The 19,332-nt window shown below is 40.0% G+C and overlaps 1 protein-coding gene across 7 annotated transcripts in view; it reads left to right on the top strand.

Annotated features, from left to right (window-relative positions):
* Window positions 1-19,332, top strand: part of MAPRE2 (microtubule associated protein RP/EB family member 2) — a 129,217-nt gene that overhangs the window by 31,092 nt on the left and 78,793 nt on the right. Inside the window, exon 1 of one of the 7 annotated variants that reach the window (XM_039843248.1) lies at window positions 16,206-16,468. The exons of 4 other annotated variants lie outside the window; for them this stretch is intronic. In XM_039843248.1, coding sequence (XP_039699182.1) covers window positions 16,350-16,468 — 119 coding nt within the window. In that variant the 5' untranslated portion in view covers window positions 16,206-16,349. Of the gene's footprint in view, window positions 1-16,205; window positions 16,469-19,332 lie in introns of those variants that run through there. 2 more of the 7 variants (XM_039843276.1, XM_039843304.1) reach the window with 2 other exon arrangements.

Genomic DNA, 19,332 nt, shown 5'->3' with positions numbered 1-19,332 from the left:
TGGAAGGAAAGGAGAGCAGAAAAGACAGACTCCTGGAAGTTACTGCATTTGTCTACACTTTAGGTCATATGAATATGGTGGAAACAAAAAGAAAAATCGAAGGAGGCAACTGGAAAAGAATTGATAGGATTTGGTGGTTGGGTAGATATTTGAGCAGGACAGGTTTTAAAGGCTGCATAAAGGTGTGTAATATTTTCAGATTCATTGATTAGGGCGTCTAAACTGAAGCTACTGACAAAATGATACCCAGGATAATATACTTATTTTAAAATTTACTGATGCCTCGATGTATCTTACCCAGTAGTATTTCTCCAGGCTGGTTGGAAAGTGAAAATACAGCCATTTATTAGGTGATGTTTGTAATAAGATTGAATATTTGTCATCATAAGAATGTGATCATCTAAATATTCATTTAATCATAAGGGTCAAATATATTACAGTAAGGAACCACTGAAGACCACAGTAAAGAATAAGTTAAGTTTTTTTGGTCAAATCCTTTATATAAAAACAAAGAGCTGATACTTCAGGTTAACAGTGTGTGCTGGCTCTATCAGACATCTTTCAATGAGGTGATTTATGGCAAGAGGCAAGTGCCCAGGTTTTATTGCATTAGAAGCACTCAGAGTTCCAGGGCTGTGAATATTTGTTGAGTTTTCAGTGAGCTTCTAATCCTGCTCTGTTACTATGAGCTGGGATTTTAGCAAATTCTGCCATCCTATTTAGTAAAGGTTTTTAAATTTCTAATTTGAACCTGGGAAGAATAGAGATTTTTTTTTTCAAACTTCTTTGCAAATTATGAATTCTCTGGGTTCCTCTTTCTTTTATTCACACATTGACACCATCTCTCACTCACGAAGTACCTGTTGCAATTATTTGCTGAAAGCCTTTTGACTGCAAATGCTACTTTTTTTCAGACTGCAGTAGGACAAAGCATTTCATATAAATAAACATATTTCAATTCTACTGATAACTATAAAACGTGCTTTTCTTTAGCAAATAGAAACAAGTATGCCAAGATTAAAAAAATTGATCAAGATCTGTGGAACGGGATCCAAAAGTTCACTTAACTTCCATATCCCATTTTGGAGAGAATTATAATCATGAGGAAATCATGCAGAAAGCTTGGCTCTCACATTTGCCTGATTGATATTCGAGGGGGATCAGAAAGAGATCTTTTCAGTATTTAGTATCTTCCTTTCTACAACAGACAAAGTTATGGATAGCGACATCTCTCATCACTCTAGGGCATTGTCTTTTGCCAGGTAAAATTAGTGTGAAGAAGCTGTGAAATGTTGGACAGATGTTTTGTTTTGGTCTGTGGTTGGCTTTTTCCCTCCATGTTGAATATAAGGAATGGAAATAAATGATACTTTTGCTTGAAGGAGGGAGAGTGGAGAAAATAAAATAGAAGTAACACAGGTTAATTATACATTTTAGAATTGCATCATTCAGAAACATAAGTGGGTTATTCTTAAGTTTCTTGAGTGAATCTAACTTCTCACCTTGATTAGCACTGCTAACAAAGCCATATTTCTTCTCTTGATCTGAATGTGGCCTTTATATAGTATTTGTATAGTGCGTGTCATGAGCATGGATTTGCAGCTGTTTCCTAACTGCTGCGAAGTTCGTTGGCTCTGCTCCACAGCCCTGTGTCCAAACTTCAGGAACTCTTCTCAAGTATTGTGCATGTGGGAGGAGGCCATTTGTGGAATGATTTACTTTACCCAGAGCCCAGTGTTTTGCGTGCAGAATGTGAGGCTGCTGTTTAGCAGGTTGTGTTCAAGTGTAAGTGACCAGCCAAAGAAACTTTTAGGGAGGTTTGTCATCCAGCCTCACAACTTAACCCTTCAAAGAACTGTGTTCTAACTAGCCACGGGAAATTACAGTAGTCCTGTGATTCTTTATTTATTCCCAGCAATAATCACCTATGAATTTTTAAGCTGATAATTTAGTTTTCTGAAAACATAACGATTCTGGCTTTAATGATGTAATCTGATCAGTCAGAGCAGTTGTGAAGATGAGGTAGCAGTGGCTGAATGTTCCTGGCTCGCTCTCCTGGTCCTGGATGTACAAGGATCCTAAGGAGAGTATAACTCAGATACTGTTACATTTATATCATAATTCATTTGACTAAATTGCTATCTTCTTCCTAGCTTTATAATGAAGCCAGCCGATGATATTGTCAAATAGTAACTTAGAGGTCTAGCAATCCCAATAAACATAATACTGTACAATAACCAGATAGAAGAATCTCTTTCTACAAGAGCGTATGTGAAGGATTCAAAAGAGGAACACTTTCAGGCTCTTTTTTCTGCTTACTACACATATAGAAGTCTTTCTTTATGCTGGTACCAGGAGACAGAACTAGCATTCCAGGTTAAGAGGTAACTGGGTTAAATCTCATCCTTACTATCTATGGCGGGAGATATGTTTCTAAAAGTAGTTAGATTGTATAAGGCTTTAAGTGCCAAAAGTAAAACTTGAAATTTTTATACCAAATCTGATAGGGAACCACTGAAGACTTTTTAAAACGAAGGGAGGAGAGATCAATTTCATGGTGATATGTCATAAGCATTGAGAAGTAAGAGTCAGGAGGCAAGAAAACCTCTCCAGAGAGTCGCATAGGGGGTGTGAGGCAGCTGTTAGCAGTGGGAGAGGAAAGGGAAGGACCTACATATTGTAGTGTGAAATGAACAGATATGGTGACCAAATTGGAGAGATAGAGGAGGGCGGGCAACAATTCCGAAGATTCAAAACTGAGTGCTGAATGTTCGTGGGTCTAGTTCAAGCAGGAGATGTAGAAAGTGGGGGAGCCTTAGGGGAGAAGAGACTTCCTTGGTAAATGCATTGTGTATTGTCCCAACCAACAGTGCTAACCTAATTTCCACTTCTGCCTCTGGTCTGCTTTTACTTAGAAAAATGAGAGAATGCAGTGATGACTATAGTCATCATACTACATACAGTTTTACAAGGTGCTTCTAGAAACAATGGAGATTTGATTTTGTGAGTTGCTCTCATGGCAACTCTCCCTCAGGAAAATCAACTGGGTCAGCAAAAGAGGCCTATTTTCTGCTGATGTTTCTATCACTACCACATGGGGTCAAGTGTGCCCCCCTAGCTCCCAGAAATATTTGGCAGCTCTGCAGAAAAATCAGTGTCACACTAAACCCTTCACCTGCACCTGGCCCCTCCTGTCCCTGTGCCGTGATGAATTGGGAACCTTTGTGTGTCTTTGCCAGCCCTCAAGATTCCAGATATAATGCAAAGGACAGTTTTCTTCTACTCAAATTCCCAAGCCTGCATGTGACGTGGCTAGGGATAGGGGAGAGGACAGGATCCCTTCTCAGGGACCCTCACCAGCCCCTGCCTCGACAGTCTCCAACTAGTCACATAGTTTTATGGCTCACAGCATGACGTTTAGGTTCTGAGTCACTCAACAAACGTGAGCTTTTGATACTTGAAAATCACATAAGCTTTTGAGACTTGAAAATCAGAATTTTGAGGCACACAAACTTTTCTTCAGGTTATTCTCTCTGCCATGGGCTTAACAGTCTATTTCAAAATTCAGTACCTGAGCACTGGCTCATTTCTTCTCTCAAATTCCTGCTTTAACAACCACATGCTGAGGAAATGGGGAGTAAGAAGGTGAAGCAAGGTATGTGTGACAAAATTTATTTTCCAAAGATGGCTATCACACTAGCATATTACATGTCTCTGACATTTGATGTTGACATTCTTCCATTTAGCATATTGATGGAGTCAATATCCCTTCCTCTGTAGCATCTGGGGGATTTTTGCAGGTGCCTTGACCAGCAAAGTATGACAGAAGTTATGATCTGTGACTTCGAAGGCTAGACTTTAAAACTGCCATGCCCTTTAGGGAAGTTAATGCCGGGAGCCTAGCAGCCATGCTGTGAGGGAGCCCAGGCCACATGGAGAGGTCCACGGAGGTGTTCTGCCAGAGCCCCAGCTGAGATCCCAACGAAAAGGCAACATCGACCACCAGTTATGAGACTGAGAAAGCCATTAAGATGACTTCAGTAGTCAGCCACCTTCTGATTACAACAGCGTAAGAGTTCATAAGTGACGATCATCTAGCTGAGCCCAGTTAGCCTCCAGAATAACAAGATGTAATAAAATGATTGCTGTAGTTTTAGCCCACTAAGTTTTGGGGTGATGCATTATGCAGCAATAGAGAAGTAACAGGATGCTGCTCTTATTGATTACTAACAGACTACCCCAAAACTTATTAACTTAAAATAACCACTTTATTATAGCTCATGGTTTCACGGATCATGAATTCAGGAAGGTCTTGGCTAGGCAATTTGTCTCTGATCCGCATAATAGATCGCCATCAGCTGTGATGGCTGGGTCCATAGGATGCTTCTTCAGTCACATGTTTGGAGCCTTGGAACTCTGCGGGTTCACTGTCTCTATCACTCCCCTCTTCCCCTCCTCCCTACAGCATCATCTTCGAGGGCCTTTCTACATAGCTTGTGCTCCCCACAGCATTGTAGTCTCAGAATAGTTGAGCTTCTTACAAAGTACCTGGCTTCCAGAGATTGAGGCAGAAGCTGCCAGTCATTGTAAGGTGTAGACTAGGAAATGGTTGGCATGACTTTTACCAAAATCTATCATTCAAAGCTACCACAGGCCTGCGCAGATTCAAGATGGGAAGAAATAGATCCAGCCTCTGGAATGAGGGGTGTCAAAAATTATTGCCCCAGTGGACAAAGCAGGAACCTAGCCTTATATCTCAAAATCTCACCTTGTAAGTCTTGGATGAAGAAGCTGAGGCTAGCGGAATTGGCCAGCATTACTCAACTTGTAAATACCAGCATCTGGCTTCAAATCTATTAGTCCAGACCATGATCTCTTTCTACTTCTCTTCTGTGCAAAATATAGTAAATGTACAATTTATACTATATTTTCTTTTTTAATTGAGATATAATTGGCCTTCGTTTCAGGTATAAAACATAATGATTCAATATTTGTATATATTGGAACATGATCACCACAATATATTGGAACATCATCACCACACATAGGTATAATTTTTTCTTGTGATGAGAACTTTTAGCAACTTTCAAATACACAGTACAGTATTAACTGTAGGTACCATGCCATACATTACATCCCCAGGACTTATTTAACTGGAAGTTTGTACCTTTTGGCTCCCTTCACCAATTTCTCCCATTCCTCATCCCTCACCTCTGGCAACCACCAGTCTGTTCTCTGTATCTATGAGTTCAAGATTCTACACATAAATGAGATCATAAGGCATTTGTCTTTCTCTGTCTGACTTATTTCACTTAATATAAGGTCTATCTATGTTGTTGCAAATGGCAAGATTTCATTTTATGGCTGAATAATATTCCATTTTGTGTGTGTGTGCGTGTGTGTGTGCGTGTGCGTGTGCGTGTGCGTGTGTGTCCATCTGTCAATGGACACTTAGATTGTTTCCATGTCTTGGCTATTGTAAATAATGCTACAATGAACATAGGGGTGTGTATATTTTTTCATGTTAGTGTTTTTGTTTCCTTCAGATAAATACACAGAAGTGGAATTGCTGAATCATATGGAAGTTCTATTTTTTATTTTTAAAGGAAACTTCATACTGTTTTCCATAGCGGCTGCACCAATTTACATTTTCACTAACAGTGCACAAGTGTTCCCTTTTCTCCACATTTTCACCAACACTTCTTGTCTTTTTGATAATAGCCATTCTGACAGATGTGAGGTGATCTCTCATATACCAATGCGGTTTTGATTTGCCTTTCCCTGATGATTAGTGATGCTGAACATCTTTTCATATATCTGTTGGCCATTTGTATGCCTTCTTCGGAGAGATGTCTGTTCAGATCCTCTGCCCATTTTTAAATCAAATTGTTGGGGGGTTTTGCTATTGAGTTGTATGAGTTCTTTATATATTTTGGATATTAACCCTTTATCGGATGAACGATTTGCAGATATTTTCTCTCATTTGGTATGTTGCCTTTTCACTTTGGTGATGGTTTCCTTTGCTGTGCAGAAGCTTTACCGTTTGATGCAGTCCCACTTGTTTATTTGTGCTTTTGTTGCCTTTACTTTTGATGTCAGATCCAAAAAATCATCGCTAAGACTGATGTTAAGGAGCTTACCACCTACGGTCCCTTCTAGGAGTTTTATGATTTCGAGTCTTACATTTAATCCATTTAATCCATTTTGAATTAATTTTTGTCTATAGTGTAAGGCAGTGGTCCACTTTTGTTATTTTCCATGTGACTGTCCAGTTTTCTCAGCACCATTTATTGAAGAGACTGAGCTTTCCCCACTGTATATTCTAGGCTCCTTTGTCATAAATTAATTGACCATATATGTGTGGGTTTATTTCTGGGTGCTCTATTCTGTTCATTGATCTATGAGTTCGTTTTGATGCCAATACCATATTGTCTTGATTACTATAGTTTCATAGTATAATTTGAAATCGAGAAGTGTGTGATGCCTCCAGCCTTGTTCTTCTTTCTCAAGATTGCTTTGGTTATTAAATTTTAAGATTACTTTATTTCTGTTGGAAAATGCCATTGGAATTTTTATAAGGATTACATTGCATCTATAGACTGCTTTGAGTAGTATAGACATTTTAACAATATTCTTCTAATCTATGAGCATGGAATGTATTTCTATTTGTGTCTTCAGATTTTTTCATCAGTGTCTCATAGTTTTTAATGTACACATCTTTCACTTCCTTGGTTAAATTTATTATTAAGTATTTTATGCTTTTTGATTCAATTGTATTTGGATTGTATTCTTGTTTCTGATAGTTCATTATTAGTGTGTAGAAATGCAACAGATTTTTGTATCCTGCAACTCTACCGAATTTATTAGTTCTAACACTTTTTGGGTGGAGTCTTAGGGTTTTCTATACACAATATCATGTCATCTGCAAATAGTGGTAGTTTTACTTCTTCCTTTCTGATTTGGATGCCTTTTATTTCTTTTTCTTGCCTAGGAATTTGTACTATATTTTCTTAATTCTGAAGTGCTATCTTTAATAATGAAAATACCACCTCCCTCCCCACTCCCCACCCTTCCTCCCCACACACACACGTTGCAGCTCTAATTTTTAAAAATCCTAGAGAAATATTCTAAGTGGCTTGGCTTGGGTCACAAGCCTAACTCTAAGCCAGTCCCTAGTGCCAAGAGGGTGGAATATTATAATTGGCAAGCTCTACTTGAACCACATGGTTTGAAGGAATAGTTCCCAGAAGAAGGAGGGGGAAACAAAAAATAATAAAAATTCACTAGACATGTCCTTTGCACTACATGCCATTTATTACTTCTCAATGATCCCATTGAATCCTTGAAGGCTGATAGCATCCTCCCTGAAGAGATTAGAATTGGGGGTTTGGAGGAGGGTATGAAAGGCAGGCTTGGACAGTTAATCCCAAGAATTGATTTAGCTCTATCGGCTGACTGTTAACTCATTGAGGCTCCCTAAATGTTGTTAAGACTAAGATCCCTTTGATTTCCTGAAGGTCTGATTCTTTCATATAGAAATTAAATGGGAGCTACTTGAAGGTGACCCTTTATGTTTTCATGCTCTATAGTTGACCCCCCACATTTTACAGATATTCAGTGAATGCGAACTGAGATCATAAAGATACTTGACATTATACGCTCTTGAGTAAACAAGATATAAGCACTAATTAAAGCATTTCTAATGGAAACTTAGTCCTTATGATTTCCATTTGTATTCTTTTTCTTTTTTAATGAAGTAAGCTTCTTTAATTTTCTTTTTAAAAATTTTATTTGGATGAGGTCAGAAATTGGGGGATTTCTCTTCCATTACTCACACTGCTTCCCAGATGCCGGCCTCATGTTCCCTTGACACGCTATGGAGGAGCCGTCCCTGGTCCCTGAGCCGTAGCTCTGCTGTCGTGCACACCAGACTCGACAGAGAAGCTCCAGGCTCAGGAAGACCCTCCCTCCCAATGTCCCTGGGTGCCATTGGTGGCCTGGGTTCCTAGTGGCTTTAAACTCTGGAGGCCACTGATACCTGTTAGAACTATTGTCCTCCATCTCCTCCCCCATTGACTTTGCATTTATATCCAGGAGTCTCTTCTCTCAGTTTAGACATTTTAATATCAAAGTCAGAAATAAAGCCTAGTGGGTTAGGTGACTTTTGAGAGACCTAAGGAAATCATCGCTTGAAAGTTTTTGAGCCTTCTGGAAGATTATTTATTTGTTAATGGTACCTAGAGTCTCCTCATTTCCCTTGCCACCAACTGAGCCCGAGGCTTTTTTATCCTTTTTCAGTTGTCCTATCCAGTCATTTCAACAAGATGTGTTTTATTTAAACATGGAAATAAAATAGGGGGAAGAAATAAAGAATTTCATGAACTCGGCATGGATACATTTCAATGACAGCATTCAAACAGGCATGTCTGGAGCTGGATGGTTGAATTATAACAGTCTTGGCATAGTGAAAATGAAAGCAGATTTTAGCTTTGAAAACAAATACCAAAAAAAATGTCTGTGGCCTCCTCTCCCCTCCAAAAAATATCAAAGAAATGGACACTGATAGTCGAGGCTTACTCAGAAAAAAAAAATCACTATAAATAAGGATAAAAAATTTTTTTTCTCTACTAATCACATATACTGCTAACCCCAAATCCTGGTATCTCTTCCTCCTTCCCCCTTCTTTTCCTTAACCATAATTTACAGCTCTTATTCTTCTGTTTATTCTAATCTCTTACTCCCACAAATCCTGCTCTCCTGTACAGTCTCCCATCCCCTCTTCATTCTCTCTGCCTCCATCCCTTCTGGCTTTACCTCCTTGCTCCCTAGACTGAATTGCCTTCAGTGCAGCAACCTACATTATCTTGCCTTTATGCCCTTCTGCTGTTTCATCCTGGCTAGTCCCCAACCCTAGATTCTGCCTATTTACATCCAGTTTTTATCAGACTCTAGCGGGAAGGCAGGATGTTAGTGAATAAGAATGATGGCTTTGATACCTGGTAGGTGTGTTCACACCCAGCTTTGCCACTTCCTGGCCTGTGATCAGGTGAAGTTATTTAATTGGTTACCTCCTCTGACAAACAGGATTCAAAATTGCCCCCTTCCTCATAAGTTTCTGTGAGGATTAGAATAACTACTCAGTTAAAGCATAATATTTGGCCCATAAAAAGTACTCAATAAATATTAGGTATTGCTATTATTGTCGTTGTTATTAGAATTCCACATCTATGCCAACAGACACTGCTAACACTGCTACAGATTAATGGTTTTTAACTTTGGTTTTAAGCCAAATTCTTTACAATGGCTGTTCAAAGCCCTATACATTCTATTGCCTCTGTGATCTTTCTGACCTCATCTCCATGGCTAACCCTCCTAGCTCGCAACACCCACACATACACTCAAGTATAAGTTCCACAGGGGCAAGGAATTTTATATATTTGGTTAATTTCTATATTTTCAGCACTTAGAATTATTCCTAGAACATAGTAGGTGCTCAATAAATATTCGTCGAATGAATGATTGAGCCCTAATACAAATAAATATCACTGCCTTGGTGAAGCTTTTCCTACTTTCCCAAACATGGTTATTTTCTTCTCTGTATTCCTGTGATACTTAATACATTCTTCAATTATAACATTTATCACATTGTATTTTTATGGAAAACATATTTAAAGCTCTTAAATTTAACCAGATGGTATAATTCAAAAGCACATTTTTATTTAATAGACTGAAACCTCACATTGCATAGATTTGATTGAATGATTACAGAAATCATAATACTCTATGAGTGTTTTTAAATTGCATTCCCATCATGTTCTATGAGTTATTCCACAAAATTAAGTCCAAGCTTGAGAAAATCCAAAAAAAGCAAATTAGGAAATAAATTCCAACACTGAGAAATCTTATGCAATGGTGTGTTCTGTGCTTTGACATTACAGAAAACTTGCTATTTTACTAGCAAATAGGGAGGAGGTTTGCAAGATGCTACCTTGTGAACCTATCAGCATAGCTATAAATGTGGCTGATAAATAATCTGCAAAGACAGGTAATCTCAAAAGTCAGTCTTGGAGGAACATACCCGTTAAAGTTGGCTTTCAAGAGAGTTTCTTCATCTGGGGGAAAATATAATTCGCCAGCTTTTCTTAAGGAAAATTCTATTACTAAAAGCCAGGAGGCATATTACATATCATACAATTCTCCTCAGAGCTAAAGGAAGAATTAATAAAATCTTCTATGCCTCAGGGTTTAGGTAGTGAGCAAGGACCAATCTCAGATACATTTCTATGCCATCAAGGTGATTTCAGGGCCACTGCCCCTGGCTGGCCAATCACATATTTATTCATTGCTATCGTTTTGGGTGTGAGGCATATTTTAAGTCATTGATTGCAAAGCTGTTCTTGCCATTTCCTACTGGAAAATATCCTAGGACATACACATGGGAGAAATCATTTGTCCCAGGACAGCAATAGTGACAGCTAAGTGAAATCTTCTGCCTGCATTCGGAAGGAGGTGATAATAATCTGAGGAAGCCCCATCGAAGGTGGTGTGACAGCTGTGAAAGCTTTTGACTGTAGCATTTATTAGCTCCACTCAACACATTTTAACCTAGAAAAGACATTTGTGATGAATAGATCCTTCTTGGATGGAATCAGGATTAACATCCATTTTGGCTAATGATTTCATATCTTCTCTGCCATTGTATTTTGGATTTTTCATATCCAAAGCAATGTAAAATCCCTGTTCTAGATGAACCTTGCATGTTGGAAAAGTACAGAAACAATGACTTCTGCTAATACACAATTATCAGTGCTCGCTGGCCAAAATCTGAAGAGAAATGAGATTGTGCTATAACCTAGGAACTCTGAAAATTAAAATCTGGGTTGGTACCCAGTTCTATCTTCCTCAACTGGATCTGTGTGCTGGGACTGCTGCTGGCTTCCTTTTATGCTTGTTCTCATGGCTCTAGCTCTGTATCCTCTGGGTCCACCTTAGTAATCTTGCTCTCCAAACATGGTTTTAAATATTTGTTTGATCTTTTGGGGGGGGCGTGGCTCTTGATTCCTCTAGAATGAGGACTCAGGTAGGATCAGTTTGTCTGGTGCCGAATGGCTTCCTGTTATTTAACATAGTGGTCCCTCTGGTATTGTTGGGAGCTTTTTAGTGTAAAAACTTGATTTTAGTTAGTTGCTGATATTATATGTATGACCCTTGATTGAATATTTCCTCCTTCAGTATTTTTGCTAGGTCAGAATATTAGTAACTTTGCAAAGAATTGCAGCTTTCCCTATGATCTGAAATCCAACCTTTTAAAAATATCTTTGAGAGCACCTTATCAAATGTAGTGAACACTTCTCTGCCTCATCTAATTCAAACTTTCTGTGACATTTGGCCCTAGAGACTTCTCCCTGCTCCTTCCTCCCCTGAGCCCAATGAAACCACTCCCTCTTGTGATTTGCCCCACCACACAAAAATCCTTGGCAGTCTCTTTTTGCAGGCTTCCCTTTTATCACTCAGCTTTTAAAGAGTTCCATCCCAGGCCTTCTCTTTCTCCCTGAGTGAAGGTGTCAACACCCACAGCTTCAATTATCACCTATGAGATAATTTCCTCCAAATCTCCAAGTCAAACATGTCTCATAAGTTCAAAAACCCACATATTCCCTTATTCAACAAATACTTAATGAACACCCACTATGTGTGAACTCAAGTGACCACTGATTGTTCCTACTAGGAAGTTTATAGGTACTTCTCTAAATATCTAAAACATTGTGAGAACCTTTCTTCCAGAAGGGCGATTCAATCTGTATTTCCTAGCTTGATAAGTGAGACCATTATCCACTTGGTCACCCAAGCCATGATCTTGGGATTCATTTGAAATGTCCCCTTCTCCTTCACTACATACATTTAAACCCCATTCAGTGTCCATGCCCACGTCCAGTTAGATAGCAAATCCCAACAGTTTTACCCTCTGAAAACCTCTACTCTGTGCTTTCTTCTTCAATCCCCTGTCATCTGTTTTAGTTTAGGTCTTCATCACTGTTTGGCTTATTTTAATCTTCTTCAATATATCCTCCACACTACTGCCAGCATCAGACCTTCTTGGTGTGAATTCACCATTAATTTCCTTCTCTAAAGCACTTTAAGTTCCAAAACACCTTCAGAATTAAAGTCAACCACTTAGCTTGGCCCTACCACCTTTCTGGTCCTGGGCCTTGCCTATCCCCTGCCATTGTGTACTCTGTTCTGGGTCCATGCTAAACAACTTGCTGTCTCCCAGAGTCATCACATTTTTTCTTACCTTTGTACCTAAGTATATCTGCTTGAGAAACCCTTTATCTTCCCACTACACTAAACCATTCCTCTTTTAAATGACAGTGCAGCCTAGTGGATGAGCTTGTGAACTTTGGGGCTGAGAAAACCTGATATCCAATCCCAGACAACTTACTTTTCCTCCTTGAGCCTCCATGTTGTCATTGGGTTGGTTTGAGAATCAGATCAGGTATTTGTTGAATAAATTACATATTTGTTTAGTGCCTACTTCCTGCCAGGCCCCGTTCTGGGAACTGCAGATATGTCAGTGAACAGCCGAAGCCTCTGCCCTGAGGGGCTTACAGTCTGGCTGGCACACAGGAAGTCTACAAAAAAGTTATTATTATTCATCCTAGGCTTAGGTAATAGTTCCTTGGGGAAACTTTTTCAGACCTACTTCCCAATTTTCATTTTGAATTAGGTGCTCATCCTCTACGGTCCCATATCACCTATGTGGTACAATTATTACCGCATTATGTCGTATCATCATTGCCAAATAATTTTATCTTAACCCACAATGAGTTCCTCAAGGACAGATTTCGGGACTTTTCATCTTGTTTTGCCAGCTTTCAGTACACAAGAGATCCAGTTATAAGTGTCAAGTGAATGAATGAACATTTTAGGGTATGCCTAACATTGTTTAAAAATAACAACACATACCACTGAGAATTTGCTGTGTTGACTGTTTAAATGTATTATGTAATTTAATCTTCACAGCAACACTATAAAACGAGTATGATTACATCTACCTCATAAATGAGGAAACTAAATCTTAGAGATGCAAAGTAACTTGCTGGAGATACACAGCCAGCAGGTGGTAAAACCAAGTCAGGGACCCAGGTCGGTCCAACTCCAGAGGCCCAACTTTAATCATGATGCTTGATGAGAGCAGCCATTTCTCCATTAGGCAGTTGAAGATATAGGACTATGGTCTGCATATACTTTGTTTTTGATATGCCTATGTACATAAGACAACTTTAATCCACAGTCGATTTATATGGACATTTTAGCTTAGTTATATTTTTCTGTAATGTTCTGTGTGATTCTGCTTACCCTGCTGAGGGATGGGGAAACAGAAACAGTTTTAAACTTGCCAGTTCACAGTATTAGAGCCTCTTCCAGTATAGACTGTCTTTGATTAGCTCCGTTTCTTAAGGGAATATTTAGTCTTTAGATGTCCTTCCCCCTTCCCTAGCTCCTCTGCCTAATGATACCAAGCCAGTGATTTTTGTCTTTATTGTGATGGGGCTGCACCTGTTTAGGGAGTAAGGCATCAGGGTAATATTCTTTAAGGCGGTCTTTTCCTAGAGTCTCAATTGGGAAACGAGACAAAAGAAAGTCCTTTAGGCTGAGAACAAAGCCAATACCACTCTATTGCCTGTCTCCCTTTGAGGACCTGGAGATGGGAGAGCCTGCCTTTTCTACTTTCATCCCCTTCTTTCTACACTCAGTTGGGGTTGGGAAGGGTAGACTCTCCCCTCCTTCTTTCTGCCCTTTGTGCACTTTCCCTATATCTTACCATCCTCCTTCCTGAAGTGGAATTTGCCCTCCCCTTCTTCCTAGGGTTAAACCGAGGAATGGCTGCCAGGTCACCTGATTTATGGGAGGAGGAATGAAAATATCTGTTCAATACTTTCAAATTATTACCTTTGTTACCCCTGCATCTCAGAGGGTATTCTCAGGTCTCCCAAGCTCTCTGGATCCCTTTATAGCAACGTGGCTCAGAGCAGTTCTAGAGGAAGATTTACAAGGGCTCTTAGATACCTCCTTTACCTGACTCACTACCTTACCCCTTTCAGCCCATAACCCAAATTCTTGGCCATAGTCTTGTCCTTTACAAGCAGCCTAGAAACAGTGGGAGTATTCCCTCCACAAAATTAGTCAGTATAATCAATGAGCTATACATTCAAATTCTGACAATTTCGTCCCTATGACAACACCAACGATGTCTAACCTATTACTTAAATATGGGATCATGGAAAAGTAAGCTGTACTAAAAAAACCAAAATGAGAGAGCATACTCTGAAAACATTAAATATTTGATTTGTAGACTCTCTCAGCTTCAGACTGTCCCTAAAGAAAGGGGAAGCGTTTGTGAAAGGGAACAAATTAGTGAGGAAATTGACAACCATGGTGGGTTCAGTGACAGAAGTAGTAAGAGGAAGCATGGATCCTTGTAGCAATGACTATACTCTCAAGCCTCTTCAGCTCATTGTGCAATATGAGGTTTGGTGTATATCTCTTAGATATAACTATATACCTTGTAAGTTTTAGGTCAGAATTGGATCTTTACTGTATGAGAAAAAATTTTCATGTAAGCTGAAATATGGGTGAAGAAATCACTTGAACACTGTGAATTCACTGGAGAAGCAGAAAATAATATTATTAAAATAGAGCCTGAAAGGAGAATATAAAATAAGAAAAAAAATGCCCCTTGTTTGAGAATATCATTACCATCTGGGTTGTAAATCATTTGATTCTAATTCTAGTAGCTTGTTGCCAGAAATAACTTATTACCAGGGAGATATGCTGGAGAATTGTCAGGAATGACAAAGTTTTTACTTGTTTTTAATATCCGTATCATAAAATGATAAAGCTAATGAACCATACAATGATGTGACAGGATGAGCCATATAGCCTAGTATTTTCTGCTGCATATATTTATGCTGTTTTTATATCCCAATTTTTCTTCCCTTCCCATCCCAAAAAAGGTCAGAAACCGCTTTTGATAAGCAGAGAATCCTTCAAACTCTCTTCCCTCTGGAGAAAAGCATTGGACACGTCTGGGGTCTGTTGAGAGTTTATAATCTAATCCATAGACTGTACAATAATAGCAATTTATATTCACCATTCAGTGGTCATGTTGAGAATGTACATAAAATACTTGATTCTTACCTGATCTACAATATTTGAGTTCACAGTAAACACAGTTCACTACTGTCCAGTCACACTGATGTCATTTTGGAGCTCCAGTTCACACTTTCATGCGACCTTGAGCAAGTTACTTAATCTTACTAGTTTATTCATCTTTGAAGTTGGGATAATAGTTCTTGTTCATAGCCAGTGTATTTGAAAACTGCTTTGCAATGAAATAGAACAGCTTGAATGTTGAGAGCTTCCAAATCCTAACTTGGGTGTTCACTTTAATTAAAATGAAAATGAAATAAATGACAAGGAGTTAATTATTTGTATCAGGAGGCAGTATAAGAATTTGAATTAGGGGGTCTTGAATATCCATGATGTTCTAAAAATGGTAGTTATCTTTTTCACAAACCTTCTTTGGAGATTCTTTTGTGCAGAAAATCTCTTAATTTGCAATCTTTAATCGTTATTAAAGCTTACATTGGTTAGAAGGATATGCAGCTTCCTCTTAGGTTTTCAGGTTTGGGGCTTCTTTGGAAGAGGAGGCTGATGCTGTTTGGAGAATGGAGCAGGAAGCTGGAAATTCGAAACCCTTAGTCTGATACATTTTCTAGAAGCAGGCCACCGGGTCTTACTATATTTTTCTGAAACCAGACTGAGTTTAATTTTAACGGTATAAGGATTTGGTATTGAAGGAGTTAAAGGGTCTCCCACACCCCTCTGCCTGAATCGCTCTTTTGTGTACACAGCTGCAGTTGGAGCACGGGTCGGAAAGGAAATGGTTAGAGGAAGAGTTGGTTTTCAGACCAGGCGAGTCTGCGAGGGGGGCTGGGGTGGCCTGGGGTTTTACATGCCAGATGTAGGCCTGCCCGGGTGCCTGCCTGGAGCTGCTGGCGTGGTCACGTCGCGGCCCTGTGCGAATTGAACCGAGGTGATGAGTTAGCGAGTTGCTATGGGGACGAGCCTGGCCACGTGACCAGGCTGCTGCTGCCGGCGCTTTGACGTCAGCAGCCGGGAGGGCGGGACCCGGGAGGGCGGGGCGGGGCGGGGCGGGAGCCTGAGCTTGGAGGAGCGAGCAGGCACGGTCTGCGCGAGGAGCAGGCGAGCGGGAAGGAAAGACACAGCCACCTTCCTCACCAGCCGGCCCGCAGCTGTTTGTTCCCTATCTCGGGAGTGCGCCAATGCCTGGTCCGACCCAAACCCTGTCCCCAAATGGCGAGAACAACAACGACATCATCCAGGATAACGGGACCATCATTCCTTTCCGGAAGCACACCGTGCGCGGGGAGCGTTCCTACAGGTAATGGGGCTGGCACCGGGAGCGGCGCCGGGCGGGGAACCTCGGCGGGGGCGCGCGGAAATCCGGCCCGTTATATAATGGAGCAGACGCTGCCCCTGGACTGGGCTGCAGACGTGCGTTTTTAAAGGCGATCGTGATTCTTTGCTATCCGTTTCCATGTGTCATGTTGGGCATGCCTTGAGGCTTCACGATTGCAGATGGAGAGCATTTTGTGAATAGGTTTGCTGCCTGCAAGGGATCTCCCTCCATCTCTTTCCTTCCACATTGATAAAAATGCAAGTAATTTTCCCCTCTCTGCAAAGAGAGACAGGCTGTAGCACTTCCTTTCCTCCTCCTCTTTTAGATTTTAAAGGAGCCATTAGGTACGCTGAGCCTAAAGACAGGAGGATGGCTAGAAAAAAATGTTTGCGTCTGCCCTGATGTGTGTGTGTGTGCAAGAAAGATGGAATCCTCTAGATTAGGCTGCAGTCTGTGATGTTAAACCGCCAGATTGATGGAGCTTTGTAAGAATTCTGCTCGCTGATTGGTGCAGGGATTGACAGCAGAGGTCATGGTGTCAGGCGTTCACCAAAATTTTCTCCATAGATTCCAAGGTTTATTAGAAAGCGACTAGACTGCAATGAACTTGAAGAAAACGGTGCAGTTATGCCTATTCTTAGGAGTTTATGGCCTCCGCATGGGTGTGGGAGCCCGCCCTCCTTATTTACAATAGGAAGGTAATTCCTGGTATCTTGCTGAGGTCTGATTTGAGGATGGGGCTGATCTTGGTCATTGTATTGTGAGCCTTTTGATTAATGAGTCGGCCTGTAAGGTTGGCATCATTTTTACATTAGCATATCTGGCAATATGTTCTTGTAGATAAGCTCATTAAAATTGTTTGCATTGTTTGATAAGGATAACAATGTAATGGAGAATGCAGCTAGAGCCTAATGCAGCTCAAGGCCAGACTTGAAGGGAGACTGATAGCTTCACTCATATTTCCTCTGAAGTTCTTTTGTACCAAGTAGTTATTTTTAAATGTTACCTTGATAACCGCTAACAATGCTTGTGCTTTGAGGCAGAGCACACATACCTCTAAAGCGCATCCTCTCAGCTAGTGAGCAACAGGAAATAACTCTTTTTTTTTAATGCCTTCATCTAAACATTCAGATGGCATTATGGGTAGAATATTCAGTGTATATCACTGTAGCATGTTTATAAAATGGGAGTAAAAGTACCCCACTTCCTCTCTCTTTGACTGAAGAAACACTGTTGACTCAAAAAAAAAAAAAATGATAAGCAACATTTGCCCCATCATCTCTGGCAGTTATGTAAATACTTGGAGTTAATTTTGGCTGTGCCCCTAAGGTCACCAAAATCTCATGCCTTATGGTTCCAACTAATATGTTGACATGGCATCCTTACAGATTCCAAGTGCTTGTTATTCTCTTAATATAAACCAAAATTGGTCCACAACCTCTGAGACTCCTTTTGGAGACCCCTGTGATTGGAAGGTTGGGTTCCTTCTCTCCCTTACCCTTCACCTTTCTCTGTGAACGTTCTGAAACCTAAAATAAAATTAACAAAAACAAAAACCCTGAGTTGCTTTTAAACCTCACTTACTCAAACTGTTCTTACAGGTGATACATTTGAAGCCCTCATTTCTTAAATAATTTATTCTCTGCTATGTAGGTAGTAGTTGCTTTTAAGACAGAGTTCAGATTTTACCACGTGGGCCAAAGGATGTGGCCCAGTTGGGTTTTATTAGTCATATGAACTGACTTAAAATGGCAATGGAAAAATCACTTGGTGGAAAGCTTAAATGCTACCTTTTGGTGATAAATTATTGCTTTAAAATAAAATTTTACCTTTTTAATTCAAGTTATTTCCAATTCCTAAAGTATTCCCAGTTTGCTTTCTGAGTCTCTTTAATGGTACCTGGAATTATGTGAAAAACAAAACCGAATTTGAATAAAGATCTGTCTGAACAAATTCTTAAGTCACAATGAGCACTATTGCATTTGTATTTTATGTAATAGGATTACTGAACACTATAGTGAGACATGTCATAGGTTAGATGAGGAGGGAAGCCTCCAAAACTGCATTTGTGTTATATTATGCGAAGGGTGCGCATGGAGACAGACACAGCTGATGTTGTCCTTGGTCTGCTTTTCTTCCAAAGTAGATGACCAGTGTCTCATAACTACCACTTATTTTTGGGTAGGGGCATAAGGGAAGGAAAAATGTGACACATTTTTTTATGCAGGAACTGTTCTGTAATTATTTTGGCATCCTGAGGCTGGAATAATATTGCAGTTTAATTGCTAAGAAAACTTGGAAGGCAATTTGAAAGCCAGAGTAGAGGTGTAACCACGTAAGTTTTTCTTTGGCCGTAGGTTCAGTATAGCCTCCACCAATGAGATATTCTCGAGAGTTCTGTTTGAGTCCCTATGGAGGGCCTGTGTAAGCCCAGAGCCCCAGGATGATGAAAGGCAGTTCCCTTTCTGGTTCCTTACTGACTTCTAGATAGGCCCCTGCAGGTCCTTTATCTTTTTAGAGATACCTGCATCTGCTCATTACATATATCTCACTGCATTCTTATAAAGTTTTTGTGAGGATAACTTCACACATTTAAGACAAAGACTTACTTAAAAGAAAAAAAGGCTACGTAAATATAAGAAGAATGCTGTGCTTACTGAAAGGGGACTCTCTTAGGAACTCCAGGACAAGAACACCCCTCACCTGGTGGTGCAGCTGAGAGGTGGAGGAGACAGCTAAAGAACAAGACAGTGCTTCCTAGCACTGTCAGTGAGCAAGTGGTCACTCTTCCCAACAGGAGACGTTATCACCATAACATTCGCACTAGAGCGTTTATAAATAAGGGT

Source organism: Pteropus medius, unplaced genomic scaffold (assembly GCF_902729225.1).
Source record: "Pteropus medius unplaced genomic scaffold, Ma_sr-lr_union100, whole genome shotgun sequence".
Classification (NCBI taxonomy): Eukaryota; Metazoa; Chordata; class Mammalia; order Chiroptera; family Pteropodidae; genus Pteropus; species Pteropus medius.
This window is presented reverse-complemented; position numbering and strand designations above follow the sequence as displayed.